A 16,831-nucleotide genomic window follows, 5' to 3' on the forward strand; every position below is an offset into this window, starting at 1 on the left:
TCTTTCTATTAAGTCCAATCCCTTCCTTTCACTATTATACAGCCACAATGCAGCAAGCAGACATTGAGAGTCTTGCTTGGTAGAAGTGTCCAGATATGGCCCTCGAGCTATGCAGATGTTCATTTTTCTGTGAACCCTAAGATGCTGAAGATGACGAGTGTTTGTTACTTTTCACTGAACACAAAGAGCTACATAAACATTGAGATTTTTAGTACTCTAGTGGGTATTATAATATTTATTCATGGCCACGGCCACGGAGCACGTAATAGCCAAAAGGTCGAGGCCATCCTACAAACTGTCGTTGTACCTATAAATACAACCGTATGTGGCGCACAAAAGCTTTTTGTGTGTGTGTTACTAAATGAGCACAAGCTGCTTTCTGTTCATTGTGCTTTGGTGCTAATGTGCATACAAGAACTCTATTAGGTAGGAATGACTTTTTTTTTTTTTTACTGTACTGTCCTCCTGTGCTACTGATTTACAGTTTAAGTGATTTCTTTCCTCTTTTTGAGATGTGAAAGGAACTCTTTATCGACCTCTCCACAGTTTTTTCTCAAAGTATTTTAGTTGCTGTGACATTGCGGATATCTGAAAAACCGCTACAAATGTGCGCGTGGACTGATTGTTATCTCGTAGTGCATTTTCATGAAGATGCTTTGCCGTTGGAAGCTGACAGTTTCTGTATGCCACTTAAACATCAGTATGATACTTAGATTGTCAAGAGGTTGTGATCCACCTGTAATCATCTGAGTTTCCATATCGGCTCTTCAATATGCAATCAAGCCTCTCCGTCACAGCCATTACCTTCTAGCCATATGCTCAGTTTCAGCTGCTTACCGAAGCATTTGTGTTACAGTTACATAATGAATGTGGGCTTGGAGTGCAGATTCTCAGCTTTAATTTGAGGCTATTCGCTTCAAAATTGGAGAAAGTGTTAAGGAAATACAGCTAATTTAATATGAAGCTACCTTCCCCCCCCCAAGGAACCAAAAGCTAATTGAACAATTGACTCAAAAGCTTTTTTATGGACATGTGTGGGTTATTCCTTTGATGTGTCTTCATCAATTAAGCAACTAAAAGGGCTGACATTTGCATCTGGAAGCTGCTACTGTGAAGCCACAGCATGGGGTACGAGAGGCTCTCAGGCCGTTCTCAGTCTACAGAAGTGAAACCAAGCCTTTAGAAACAGCTCTTTAGGTGTGGCCAAAAAAACATACTGGTAAGCTGTAAGGGCAGCACTTATAAACAGGCATGAGTCTCTCATGGAAGCCACTGCATGGGCCCAGGAATCACTGTGCGTGAACAGAGCTAAACCACGACATCCACAAATCCAGGCTAAAGCTCTGACATGCAAAAACATGATCCAAAAACACCACCATCCTATTACAACAGCATGGCTCCATAGTAGAAGACCCCGGGTGTCGAGTTGCTAACTAAAACCAGTTGTAGCAACATGAAATGAAAATTTTAAAAAAGTAGATCAAGACCTACAGTAGGATCAGACGAGAATGGGACACAGTCCTCTCCTGTAAATCCAGCAGCTGGTCCGCTCAGTTCCCAGATGTTTACAGACTGTTTGCCAGTAGAAGCGAGGATGCTACAGAGTGGTAAACATGGCCCTGTCACAACTTTTTATAATATGTGTTGTTGCCGTTAAAGTTGGAATGAGCCGGTGTTTTTTATGAAAGTGGGACATTTTCTCAATTCGAGCATTTGATATGTTTTCTATGTTCTGCTATTGAGAAAATATGAGTTTATGAGATTTGCACATTATTGAATTTAGCTTTTATTTACATTTTAACCACAATTCTCAGATCCTGACTGCACGTCGGTGGAAGCAGATGAAGGGTCTACGGATGATGAGTGGTTAACAAAAGGGCCTGGGGAGGGGAGGGGCCAACAGCAGAGTTCACTGGGAACAGGAGAACCGCCAAAAAAACTTAAAAGATGAAAAAATACAGCAGGAAAAGCAGAGACAGTGGCTGCAGTGGACACTTCATAGTTTTTAACACTCGGTTCCACTTCAGCTGTTTCTATGTTATAGCTTCGATTTCCTCCACGGTTGGCTGACGGACCAACAACAGCACAAGCAAGGCCCACACACATCGGCATACTTTGTACCCCGCCTGCACCTGGCAGAGAGGCCGTCCCTGTGCTACCTCTGCTGGACCATAAATTCCGCTTTACACAGCGTGACAACTTTTTTGGAACTGGGGTTGTACACAGAGCCCTGGGCAGCTTAACTCCATGAACCTGCTGCAGCTGACTTTTTTCTGCTAGTACTGGAACACGGACAACTGGGGTGTGATATCTGAAACTCCGAAACTCTGACTTCAAGTTAAAAAGGAACACGGAGAGACGTGTGATTGTGAGGTCCCTCAAACTGAAAACAACAGCTTGACTAAGCATCAGCAGAATACAGATAATCCTTTGTCGCTGTCCAGATACGTCTAAAACCCAACTACATATGTTACCATTCTTTCATTTTCTTCAGACGCCCACATTGAAACTCCTGATCAGGAGAGGGGTGTGTTATACAATGTGCTACGTCAAAACTGACAGACTTGACCTTATTACACACACACAAAGGGACCGTGTGCAGTTGTGTTGTATTGAAAGCGTTCGCAGCAGCTGCAGCAGCTAATGGCATGTTGTTATTCCACGCCATGCTTACGTCCCCAGCACAATGCTCATCCCGGCAACGGAGGTAGTCACAGATACAAAAGCCGTGACAGCACTTGCTGCGTCGAAAGCAAACACGGCTAATGAATCATCAACTCTCCTAAGCCTAATTAGGACCTAATTATTCAGTCTTTTTTTTTGTTTTTTTGTACATTTTTAAATGACGTTAACCTTCTCTCATTTGTCTTTTCATAGAATTGCAACATCACTGCTGGCCTTAGTTACAGTAAATAACATTTCAGGAGGAATTTGTGCAGCCCACTAAAAGCTCGCGCATCAACTTTCTTACTTATTTGTTTTGTTTTCGTTGTATTTCTGGGTTTTGGATTTGAAAGAACACTTGTGTTTAAAGCTGGTGGTAACTGCAGTTCGATATCACTGATTTGACTGGCAGTAAATGTACAGTTTTTGAGTTGAAATATTAAAAAGCAATAAATCCTCAGTATGTAATTTACCCATAATAGACTAGCAGTGCATGTTTTCCCAGTGTGCCACATCTATCAAACATCCCAATACAAATAAAGAAAAAAAAAGAATCAGTAGCAAAAGCTTTGGATATATAAAGATTACAGCAGAATTAGAAGAGTATGTCGGGGACTGGGAGCTCAGGCTGTGGAGAGTGATGTGCTGTTAAGGGTACATTTGTGTGAACATTTAATGGACCCCCTGCTGGTGTCCCCGTCGCACCCCATGTAAAAAAGCCTGAGCAAGCTTGACATCAAAAGCATTTGGGGGACTCTCCATCTATCTATAGTAGCACATTTTCCTCATCCCCCCGCCACCCCCTCCCCTTGCCACTCCTTTTTAAGCAAAAACAACTTTGGTGAATATTTCATGGGGTATATTGCCTCAGTTTCACAAGGAGAGTGGCACGCGATGACGACTGACAAGCCCCGTATGCCAGCGTCCGCTAGGAGACAGCCTTTCTTTTCGGTCTGCCTCCCCGACACTCCTACTTCTTCTTTTTTTCCCTGCCTCACGTTTTCCTTCTGTCAGAGATACAACAGTTCTTTCAGCTGAGAGTCTGGCTCCTGATCATTTAGCTGTTTCTTTAAAATTTAGCATGACTACAGAACTTCTGCTGATCCATCTGACACTGTTAGCTAAAATGCCAACATATGGATAAAAATCTGTTTTTTTTTCCCTTCCCACAGGCTGAATCATTTATAGCACTAAATGAAACGATTACCCGCCTTAAAGATTATAGAGAAACTTAACTGCTTCTTTCAGCAACTTACACATTTACATAAATGACTACGTCATCAACCTTCACAGCCCCGTTTCTCCCTTCTGATTTCGAAAAAGCCACACCGTTCTGTGAAATCAGAAACCATTAAATGATGCCTCTAGATTATCACATATATTGTTTCTTTTGGCTCTTACAAACTCCAGCACCAAGCCATATTTCTCAAGCTTCGCTGATCGCCTTTACCGTCATTGGAAGACACACTTCATTTCCCTCGACTTTCATTTTCATGGAGGGATGAGAAAAGGGAGGGATGAGAAAAAAGCCGCCTTTCTAACGCCGCTTAGACGATTTGACATCACTACAGTATGCACACTTTTCTCCGCTCCCAGCTCTCTGATTTAATAAACACCGTGCTTGTGCTTGACTTACAGTAGCTTTCCGCCTTGCCCCGCTCAGTGTGATGAGCAGCTGAATGGTGTCACAGTTAAAAGGGGTGGCTCTGTTGCTCTGTTGTGACAACATTCGTTTGATGTTGAAGTGGTAGTTCTTGGCTGCCATCTTCTCCCCTTCTGCTCTTTTACTTTCTTGTTCCTGTTCTGTCTGGATCTCATCGCTGTCACGCTTTTGAGGAGCCAACTGGCATGACCTGAAAGTGCGAGTGTGTCGCACAAGCTGCTGTTTTTCTCAGCGCTGATAGCCATCACCTTCTGATATATACGTGCAGAGAAATGCGGGTTTAACTAACCTTAATAGTCTCTGTTATCTCACCTGGAGTCTCTGGATTCTGCACCGTGTTTTTCTTTTTAATAGTTCATCGCAGTAGCTTGTACACTGTATGCCGACACTATGTGCCACTTCCCAGAAGGCATGACTCACACAGTAAAAGGTGCAAAATGCACATCTGGAATCGTAATATTTCTCTCTGTCAAAGATAATTTCATCTCATGCAAAAACACAACTTAACGTGTGATAATAAGAACGTTCTCTCCCAGTGAAAGAAGATTTTGTTAGCAAGTGCCATTAAAATTAAGCAAAAGATTGACTCGTTAAAAAACCACCGTGACTCATTCTGTCACTATTCTCGCTGCGAGCTCGAGATACAGAAGAGCGAAAGCGCCAGCGGACACATATGGGATCGGAAAAAGAAAACCACTTAGGGCGTCTTTGTCCTTTGTTTGAGCAGTGTCGCAGGGAGGGGTGGTGCGAGGAAGAGTGGAGAAGGCAACCGGGGGGAAGAAGGGATAAGAGAAGAAGTTTTTTCACATCTGCCCAGCCTGAGGCCCAAAAAGGGCGAGGAAAGCGCCACCGCGTCACCAGCCATCCGTTCTCGCCTGTCATTATTTTACCTCTCGCAGAGGACACACGCTGTCTCTCAGGCACACATATGGACTCTTCCACCAGCGCACACTGCCTGTGCTGCCTTGATCTACTCTTAAATGCTGCCAGCATCAGATCCTAAAATGTGGCCAAGTTGAACAGAATGAACGGAAAAACAGAGCACTTTAATATTTTTGGTGCGGGTGAAGAAGTTCAGTCATCATTAAACTGTAGAATCTAAACCAGACTTTTCATGTTTGATAACGGTCAGTGGCAATTCCTACTGACAGGAAATGACATGTTTTGAACTTTAATGCACTGATCTAAGCAGGTTGACCTGAGCCATCTAAAACGTGGTCAGGAAAGCTTTAAGGAGGTTGGATTACTTATTCTTGAAAACAGCGAGTTTGCATCAAATAGCATGATTTCGATATTTTACCATAAAGCACAAAATTGCTGTAACTTAAATACAAATTGTTCAGCCTGCCCCAAATTTCCCCTTTGCCTTACCTGAACACACCTATACACCAGTAGCCAGCAATAGTTAGAATACCACAAAGCTGAGAGGAGGCCTTTTATACTTTGATGAACCTCTCTTTATAGGTTCCATTCAATTCAATTCCATTATATTTATGTAGCACCAAATCACAGCATCAGTCATCTTAGGGTGCTTCATATTGTAAAGACACTACAGTACAGTTAAAACACCAACAATCAGACAACCTCCATGAGCAAGCACTTGGTGACAGTGGGAAGGACAAACTCCCCTTTAACAGGAAACAACCTCCAGCAGAACCAGCCATAGGGATAGGAAGCCACATGTATAAACAAAAAGCTTGCCAAAAGGTGGTGATGAAGAAACAATCAGTGCATCATGGGAAGCCCCCAGCAGCCTAGCGGCATAACTAAAGGCAGATACGGGATCACGTGATCCAACCCTAACTAGATGCTTTATCATGAAGAAGAGTCTTAAGCCTAAACTTGAAAGAAGAGAGGTTTACCACATCCACCTCAAAAGTGATTTAAATGAACTTGAGACCTTGACGATGCTTCTCTGCAAAAGTTGTGAATTTTCATTTCCACCTGGTGGAATGATGAATCACCATGAAAGAGGAAGTTATTGCTGAGGGGCCAAGAAAGCTTGAGAAGTTATGAAACTTGACACACACATCCGACGTGATGAAGACTTTCATATCTTATGGGTCGTACTAGTGGATTTGGCAAATTGGTGCCACCCACAAAATTTCAGTAGCATCCCTGGTGCTGCGTTTAATCTAATTGTCAAATATTTGATCAAACTCAGCGCCACATAATGTCAACAGGGAATCAGCATCATTTAGGTTATAAACTGTGTATAAAATTAGCATTTTTGTTCCATGTATAATTTACAGCAACAGGACATCTGGTTACTGAGGGTTATGGTCTGCCGCCTAGTGGGCACCGAAGTCATGAGGCAGTAGACTGAACAATAGTGTAAATCCTCAGCCCAAGGCGTTCACGTGATTTCAGCAAATGTCACGGTTGCAGCTTTTGCATTGAGTTCACTGTGCACAACTTTTTGGGTCAAAGTAAATGAAATGTGCTGATTTGATCTTTAGCTTTAAATGTGATACATAAATGTTTTCCATAGTAATTACAGAAACCAAACTAAATTCAGCGAGCATGATCTGCGAATTATCATCTCAACAAATCTCCAGGCTTCTAGAGTAGGGCTGCTCGATTATGGCAAAAATGATAATCACGATTATTTTCACTGAAATTGAGATCTCGATTATTTGACGATATTTATTTAACAATAACAATGTATTGAATAATGACTTTAAAGATTGTCAAAAAAATAATATAAAATAGTGTGCAAATACTGATAACAGTGCAAATGTTTGCAATATAAAAAATAAATGAAAAATGTAAACATCTATGTTTAGTGAACTTTGCAGTGTTGCTCTGTGGTGCAGCTACGACACTGTAGCAAAGTTTACACACTATGTCTACTTGACCCACGTCTGACTCCGCCAACCCATAATGTTTCCACACCACTGAAGGTTTTTTTTTATCTCTCTTTTCAACCAACGGCAGTCACTCTCCTCTCCAAATAACTTCTGCTTAGCTTTCCGAGCTTCCCTCGGGTCCTCTAATTGTTGTGACACATGTTCGAAATGCAGAGAGGTGTGCTCGATTTGCCACGTGGAGCAGCGCGAGAGTAAAGCACGAGGGAGGTGCTAATAATCGGCTCAGTCATTTTTAATGATTGTTGAAAGCCCAGATCGTAATCGAGATTATAATTCGATTAATTGAGCAGCCCTATTCTAGAGTCGCCTTTGGATATAGCAAAGGATCTTTGCTGTATATCCTCATCCTTAGAGAAGAGGTTGCATTGGTTGTCATAGCCCAACCAGCAGAAATTTTGATTTGTTTTAAGACTGAAGCTACTTTCTCTAAAATGTGATTGAGCTTTTGATTTGGCAAATCAGAAAATGCTCTATTTAGCAATCCGTCTTCTTAGCTCATCTCACTGATGGACCACTGAGCTCATACCATGGCTCATACCACCCACAATTCACAAGTCACTACTCTTAACACAATTTAGTCAGCTAACGGATCTTCACCCAAACTGTGCTCAAGATTAAGATTGTTTCTTTTTATGCTTCACACAGGACGATAATCTGTAAACTGTGATGTGCTGTGAGCCGACGTTTTTATTTTCTTCTTATGGTCCTTCTTTGTAAGACAACACATAAAAAACAACAGATTTTACCAGTAGAGTGCAATGACTTGAGTTCGGTTGGTCGGATGGTAAAATGGGTTTGCTGACTCTAAGTCGTGACAACGTCGATCCTCCTTTACTCCACACTGCTGATTCTACAAATGCCGCAGTCATGTTCACTTTGTGTTATCAACAGTGTCACGAGGCAGAGGAGCTTCTCTGCGCTGTGCAAACACTGAGCCGTTGCCCCTCGGTTCCTGTGCAAAGATACACGTCGTGTCATAAACACTGCTGTCTCCACATTAATCCTAAACATGACTTCGGTACAGATGAAGCTGGTGTATTAAATTTCTCTAACAGCTTCCCTTTAAATCAACAGAAAGCTGTTGGGCTTTTATACTCGGTGAGTTGCGGCTTCACAGTCTGTGCAGTCTGTTATATTGGGCTTTGTGGCTATAACATATCCATCAAAACTTGGACCGAGGTGAAACTTTGACAATCTATCCATCAGCCACTCTGCTTCTCAGCCAGACAGTCAATGACCAGCTGTAAATGATCCTGTAAGCCACTGGCTGTTAAAACGCTCTCACTGCTACATTTTACAAGAAATGTATACCCGGTAGGAAACAGAAGGAAGAATATTAAGCATTGAACCAATGCTGAGAGATGGGCAATCCCACAGATGTGCACCGAGCACACACACACACACGGTGAAGTCAAATAGACACAAAAGCATGTGAGAAAAAAAATCGTTATAATATGATACACTCACAGCGCACGAATGCTGCTGTGGGAATTCAGTGTAACACACACATAGAGGGAGGCTCTGTCTCTCCTAGTTGGCTGTCATGAATATAGGTCTGCCAAACTGAGCAACAACAACAACCAAAAAAAAAGAAAAGAAAAGAAAAAACAGTGGAAGTATTACATAAGTTAGGATTCTCTGTGATTTGAACCTAACTCAGCGGTGCTGAGGCGGCTGTTTAAATTGCATCAGTTCCTCTGATGTAAATGTGTATAGCCTTCAACTCCCTCAGAGCTTTTAGTCATTTATTTTGATTAGGGCTGTATTTATAAGATAAGTCTCTTAAGTAAGTCGCCTGGGATAACGGGTTGGCGAGGATGGTGGTGGGGGAACAAAATGAAGTCTGTTTGATGATTATAAATTCCGAAATATCTGCTTGTCAATTAATTAGCTGCTTCCTGGGTATGTGTGCCCGTCTTTTCATTTACTGGGCCCAGCTCTCCGTGGACAAATACCCGCGATGCACCCATTGTATGTCTAAGCAGTTACACGCATCTCCAGCAGCTGGGGAGCGGAGAATAAAGATCCTTCAAAGGCAGACAGTTTTCAAGAGCAAGTCTCTGTTTTCTTGTGCCGGCTGATTTCTGAGAGCAGCGTATTTGGCTGCTTGAAGGCTTTACTCTGCCAGTGTCTCACTCTCAGACACAAACAACTGGAGAATGATGTGGATGTGAAGAGATAGGTAGAATAAGAAGACTGCACTTGAAGTGATGCTTCCATCATTTCTGCCTGTGGTAGTACCACATTACGTGCAGGAAGCTTGTCTTGTTGAGGTCTTTGTGGTTAGGCGAACCTTGACCATTGTCACGAAGATACTGTATCTACTTATAACTCCGCAATACAAGCTGGAGTTTTAAATGAATGAAAAAAGGATAAAGGATTGAAATATATTTTATATATTCAATAAAAAATAAAGCATACATGGATATATTCACTGGTCATCTAGACCAAGTTACTGACTAGCACAGTATGTTATGTTATTTACATTGCATACTGCATATTAGCAAGCTAGCATCAATTATTTTTGTCCCCACATAATATTTAATTGTGATAACTAGCCAACATGTTTTGTATTGCGATTCTAAAATTTAAGCTCTCCTCACTTTTTGTATACTGAACCATTATAAGAAATTAAATTCCAGTTTATTTAGATAACACCAAATCACAACAGCGGTCACCTTAAGGCATTAAGACCCTACAATAATACAGAGAAAACTGAAACAGTCAGACGACCCATATGAGCAAGCATTTGGTGACAGTAGGAAGGAAAAACTTCCTTTCAACGGGAAGAAACCTCTGGCAGAACCAGGCTCTGGGAGGGGCAGACATCTGCTGAGACAGGTTAGTGGTGAGGGGAGGGAGACAGGACAAAAGACACGCTGTGGGAGAGACCAAGAGATTAATAATAATTCATAATTAAATGCAGAGTGGTGCATAAACACACAGGGAGTGAAAAAAGGTGAACGAAGAAGAATTAATAATTTAAAGCAGCTAGTTTGTGTTTTCAACTGTTACTCTTTAGAAATTGCATTTGTATGCAACTAAAAACAACATAATAGTGCTTGAATTATGTTTTCTGTTAGCATAATGAGAAAACTTTAATGAGTAACCTGTTTAGTGAGCTGTAAATGTGTTGATAATAAATGCATCAGCTCCTGTGTCCTTGAAACACAGATAAACTTCATTGGGATTTGTAGATTTTTAGCACTTCCAGTCAAATGACTGGTCCATCCATCGACCTGTCCGTCCAAAGTTCAAATTTATTGGTCAGACTTTAATCAAATGTGCACACAATGGTTACCTAATTCAAAGTGTGCTCAACATCAGTGTTGTGTTTGTCATTTCATGTTGAGTTGGGTGAGCTACTACTTGGCTGACCTTGTGTTTTTTTTATTATCATTTCTATAGGTTTGTTTTTTGTATTTTTCCTTTTGTACTGGCATTTGTATGTTCACGGTTTGACAGCTCAGAGGCTTAAAAAAGAAGGAAATGTGTGACCAGAACTGCAGTTCATCGAAAAGGTACTAGAGGCTGACTCTGAAAACGCACAATAAAATACTCAAAATATAGCAAGGTAGAATAAATGGTTTTAATCCATCTGTTTTCAGGTTTGTTGACTGCTTATTAAGTTTAGCGTCAGGAGATGGGTCCATATTGTCCATAGATGCTAATGCAGAAGTGTCTAAAATCCTCCCTGAATTCTGTCTAAAGGCCACCAGATGGTGATAGCTGTGGTTACAAAAATACTTCCGGTCCTTTAGAAGTCGATGGTGAAACTGTTTTCTGAGTTGATACAAACCCGCTGAGTTTATGAAATCGGTCGATCATGTCAGGTCATTTAATCGAAAAGTTGTTTGAAGGATTGAAGGATTGATTGAATGAAAGATTATGTGTGGTGTGAAACGGCACACTCATTAGCCTACGAGTTGTCATCATAGTTGACATCATAGCACAATTAGCAGTTAGCCTAATATGCATGTGCTTGGACTGGTCTGTGGGGGCGGGGCTTTAGCTATGCCGGACTAAACCCATGCAGGGGAGAACATGCAAACTCCACGCAGAAAGGCCCTGCCAGTCAGAAGATTCAAACCCAGAACCTGCTAGCGACAGTAAAGCTACAGTGCTAATTGTGCTAACGCAGTGCTAACTGTGCTAACACATTTCTAACCAGTGCAGGTGTTGCTCATTGATGTTTGTGTCTATAGTATCTATTGTATTTTTTTTCCTTTTTTAATAAATGTCCTGTTTGGAACATTCTTTAAATGCAGTCACTTGCTGTGGTGTAGTAGCTAACACTTAATCTTGGCAAGTGAAAGGCTGCTGGTTCAATTCCAAACCTTCTTTTGGGAAGGGTGTCTGTGTAAAAGTCTGCTAAATCAAACATGTGGAGCTATCTGCTGTGATAAGAAAGGAGTAGCTGAAATGCAATAAGCAGGGATCTATGTCTTAAGCCATACCTTGTTAACCAAGGTCACAAGCATTAGCAAATAATTTAGCACTCCAACATATTCTCAGAATATGGTCACTTTTGGCTCTAACAAAAAAAAAAGATGGCAGTGGGATGAAAGCTGTTATCAAGGCTTCAAAATACAGGTTCCTGCGTCTGTGGATCCTGCTTTATGCTATCCCTGCTGATTTCTAACACATAAAATAGCATAATTTCAATCGAATAGGTTCAGTACAAATTCCCTCGCAGATTTGAAGATTTCAGAACCTGAGCTCACAAAGCTTCATGGGAGTAACGTTGTGTGTTGTTTCTTTAAAATGCTTGTCAAACAGAGTTACTCAGTGACATGTTCTCTTAAGGTTTTTTTTTTTCCCCTTTCTTGCATGACAATTTTCACATTTGTATTCAGTCCAATCTGTCAAAAATATTCAGAACTGCAAACACTGCATGCGATGTCACAGTGATCTTAAGCAGGTTTTTGTTCTCCTCAGAGGTGGTGAGTCACATTGCATTTGGCAACGCCTCTCACTCGCACAGTTGAGTTTACAGTCTGGTTTCCAGTGAAAGAAAACAATGTGACAGCATGCAGCATGCGACAAGTCATCAAATCAGACCTATATTTCCTCCGTCCCATATGTGGGAATCTTGTCATATTTAGTCCTCCTCAACATCATGATAGCTCCAGAAAGAGTGCATGTTTTGCAAAATGTTCTTTTTAATACAGAATGCCTACAAGCATCAACAACAGAATACAGCTCGACTGAAATAATCCACATTTCCTAACCTCAGGTAGATTCCCAGCTACAAATAAACATAAATATTTTGAGATTTCATATTTTTCATATGTTTTGCTGCCACAGCTTAATACTCCAAAAATATTTATTCTGGGAGGGATTAGGCGATTACTGTATCTACACCTACCTTGCGTGAGGTGAGGCTCCTCAACGCGGTTTGAATCTTTAGAAATGAACGTGGCATCTTTTAAAAGAAAATTAAAGACCCAAAATTGTTTTGGCCTTTTCCTGTTTTTCCCCTGCGATCTGAAAGCGAACACTTGCATCCAGACATGTTGTCTTTCATCATTAAACTGTCTTTCAGAAGCTCCCGGGAGCCTCTTTGAGCACAGAGAGGAACCATGTATTTTAAAACATCAAGTGTCTCCTCTCTCTGGTGGGAGGTGTATATTAGAGTCATGGACCTGAGTTGAAATGATCTTAAAAAAAGAAAAAAAAATTGCCTCTCATGTCTTACACACTCACACACGCACACATCCACGGGCGCCTTTGTTGTCGCTTTATACATTAACGCAGGTGATACCCAAGGTCTCACAAGTGTGCAGATCTTTGACCTTGTTTTCTCTCCCCTCTCTGCTTCCATTATGTGCTTGTAGATCAAAGACACGCAGGGTGCTCCTGGCAGTCTTTCCAGTGAAGATCCTCACTTAAAGGCAGCTGACAAAGGTGAGTTATTAAACCTTACCACTGCTCTAGTGACCTTGCCCCCTCCCCTCCCAATTTAAAACCCCTCTTTTAAAGATTCACCACAAAGTAGCCACAAGATAATGTTCGTAGCAAGCCTCTCAGTGCTGCACATGCTTATGAGTTGATTTCTCAGAATACATTAATCTCTTTTTTTGTTAGATTTTTACCCTCCACACAAGAGCTGACAGGTTTGTTGGCCTATTTTAATTAATGCGATGCTATTTTAACAATGTATCCACAATGGATCAACTACAGGGTGTGTGTAATTGCATTGTGTTTAGAGGATTTGCACAGCTTCCCTGAAATTAAGGTGCAATCATAGATACTTGTTCATGGTAAAAAGGGCTCGACTAACGGAGAGGAGACACTTTTCAGACGACTGGATCACTTACAAATAAGTCAAAATAAAACTGACCTGAATAAGCATTCATTTAACCCTAGAACACTATCGCTATAAATAGTAACACCATTACTAACGCCGGGTGATTTTTACCCAATATAATATACCCAAAAAGTACTTGGCATCAAAATATATCAAAATCTGACAACACATGACAAATTGGAGTTTCTTTTATTTTCAACTGTGCCATGTCTAACAAAATGAAGAAGAAGTGTCATGGGGGGCCTAAAAAATGCTCCAAAATTACTGAAATATTAGGAATTCGACAAAAAAAAAAATCCTAAACAAAAAAACAATGACACTGGAAAGTTGGTCTTTGGTCCACCCATTCCTGGGACATTTGAGCACAGTCTCCTCGACACACGAACAGCTGCAGGAGAGGGAAACATAAAAATTGCACTTTTTGGTGTGTAAAAATGACCAGTTGACTAAAATATTTTTTTCATCATATGAATTCCCCTGGAAATCACCACTTTGTGATATTTTGTCATAATCACTGAACTATATAAGTATAACATGCACATTCCAGGACCACTCTTACTTACCTATTCCTTACATGCAGTAAATAGACGCAGGGTAGTAATGGCGTGGACACACTTCCTGTCCAGTCCTGCAGGGAAGTCAGCGCACCTCCCTAAGGGACTACTGCTTTCTGCTGCCACTGGTCCTGCCACCTGCAAGCGTGCCGCGGTAGGGATGTCAAGCACGCTACAGATCAGGACTTGAGATGCGGCAAGATCACCTGATTTTATACACTAACACTATCACTGGGTGAAATCCACCCAAACCCTACTTCACCCTCTATCACTATTGCCAGGTAAAAATCACCCGAACACATGCCTGTAGGAGAAAGTGGGCTTTGGGTTAGGGAAACACCCACGCCTTCAAAGATGTCAAAGACAATGCTGAAGCTACACAAGGACCCATGACACAGACAAATACAACATATTGAAAATCAAATATATTTGCTCGGGTGAAAATCACCCGGCGATAGTGTCCTAGGGTTAAAAAAATATTATTTTTTTTCACTATATATTTTTGACTAAACATTAAAATAAATTGCCTAAACAGTGAGATGAATAATACACATGTACTGTAGCCACATAAATAAAGTAATTAGGCTCAAATTTATGTCAAGTATATTAAAATGTGTTTCAACAGTGCATATAATAAAAGCCTGCACTTTGCACTTGTTTTTACAGCGTTACACACTTGTTAAAGTACATTTAAAAACTAAGCATTTAAAAAAGATCATGGTGTGCTCTGGAAAATTCATAATAACCACATTCTTCAAAGACAAAAATATATATATTTTTTTCTGTTTGGTTGTGATTTGCTTGGAAGCCAAATGTGTGTAAGCATTTCAGTAGCTTTAACCGAAATCGGTCTATGTCTGTAGCCGAAAACGTCACGATTGGTACGTTTTATAAATGGTGATAGAATCTGTGGCTAAATGAGGCCGATGTGGAAGTGTCAAAAATAAAAAACAGGCACTTAAAGTCGGCTCCAAAAATGAGTCAACTCCCACTCTTGACGCTCTTGTTAAAATTGCCGACTTCAGAGCAGAAGTCAGGATGTTTGTGCCCTGGTAGAAAAAAAAAGAAGCGTTGTGCTGTCTGTATCTAATTGTCAACTTCATAACAGCTCGATAGGAGCACACAAACCTTCAACAGGATTTTAATCAGACAAAACACAAAAACGCGGGATCACCAATCGCAAACTTCCACCAGGGGTGAGAGTGTAACATTACAGCAGTGATGCACAGCCAATTAAAATCCTTCTAAAGCTGAACCAGGTGTGGGAGTCCAAATAGCGTCAGAACTAAGCCCCCAATATTTATCAGTTTTATGTCAAACACTGCAAACAACGAGGAGCACACAACAGCAGCGATCGCAGACAATACAAATGCACCTCACAAGACAAACAAGGCCTTCATTTACGTCAGGGTATTTAGTGGACTGTAAGCAGTAACTCCACAAAGCTTCATATATGGAGAATAACACTCTGTCTGTCACGTCTTTGTATAGAAAGAAGGAAGTGATCAGTTTCAGAGGCTTGTAGTATAGATGAGTTACTAATAAGGAAGCCCAGATAATGTCTGGTAATGATGTAGTTAATATTGCCTGTGTCTATGACATAATTGCGCTTTGCTAACCCATCCTGCAAACATCTTTTTGTTCTACCAATTTAAAAATAAACTTGTGGTTAATTCTACTAACAGCCTGCACAGGAGTGAAATTTTAGTTTAAATTTAATTAATATCTTCACACTAATTAGCAGGTATCTGTGTCTGTGTGGTGCATCTTGTTAATAAAGCTAAGAGGCGTTATGTGATAACAGCATGGACTCCAATATGGTTTCAAAAAACAAAACAATCATAGCATAGGTCTGAGTGTCTTACACAGCGCCCCCAACAGGACAGATTAATAGGTGACAGCAATGGGGGTCCTGCCATCATTTATATACAGTATAGAATATATATGCATTTCTTTATTATGTTACTGTTTGTAACATATTTATTTTATTTAAATAAAAAAATCCAGGTTACCTTTAACAATATCTGTGATACAATTTAATTATTTCAGTGGTTATTTTGCACTTTATCTAAAATCTTTGCACTGTTAGCTGTGCTGTGGACTCTTTTCAAACACATCACATATTGTTGAGGCAAATCTAGCTATCCAGAACGCCTTATTGCCTGAACAGGGGTATTATGGCACTCCCAGAAGCTATTTTCTGAAAATAACAAACAGGTAATCCATGCATGCAAGAGCTTTGTTTACTATACCTCTTGCAACTATTACTTTGACCACAGTTTCAAACCAATCTAAGAGAGAATCTAGTGCATCTAGTCTATCCTCCCCCCCTTTACACTGCCAGCATATTATCCTGCTCCAGCTGCAGAGAAGAGACAGGCCAGAGTATTTATGGCCAGTATAAAAATTGTGTGCATTCCCAGTCACCTACACCCCGTGATTTACAGTGCATTTGACAAACACACTGAATGAAAGAAAAAAAGGGGGAAAAAAGGAGTGTTCAATTTGTATAGGAGTTTAGAGCGCGTCTGTTGTGCATGCTCCCGACGGATTCTGCTGTTAGTACGTGTGTGTGCGCATGTGTCGTACCGGCTACGTACGACACATCTCCCGCTGCGTGAGAACATGTCGATCTGTCTGCCCGTGTTCCTGCATGCCTGTGTGTATCCTTAATGTGTGTGTGTGTGTGTGCGCGCACGCACAAGAGCGAGCACCGAATCCGCCTGCTCTGAAACACCAGCAACAGATAACAGATGGTCCCCCTGCATTA

At 41.0% G+C, this 16,831-nt stretch overlaps 1 protein-coding gene across 1 annotated transcript in view; it reads left to right on the forward strand.

Moving 5' to 3' along the window:
- LOC102789464 (glucosidase 2 subunit beta-like) overlaps positions 1-16,831 on the forward strand; it is a 164,705-nt gene that overhangs the window by 62,636 nt on the left and 85,238 nt on the right. The window contains exon 10 of the mRNA XM_087837323.1: positions 13,035-13,104. Within this exon, the coding sequence (XP_087693449.1) occupies positions 13,035-13,104 (70 nt within the window). The remainder of the gene's footprint in view (positions 1-13,034; positions 13,105-16,831) is intronic.

This window comes from Neolamprologus brichardi, chromosome 3 (assembly GCF_056152115.1).
Source record: "Neolamprologus brichardi isolate AB-2024 chromosome 3, ASM5615211v1, whole genome shotgun sequence".
Lineage (NCBI taxonomy): Eukaryota > Metazoa > Chordata > Actinopteri > Cichliformes > Cichlidae > Neolamprologus > Neolamprologus brichardi.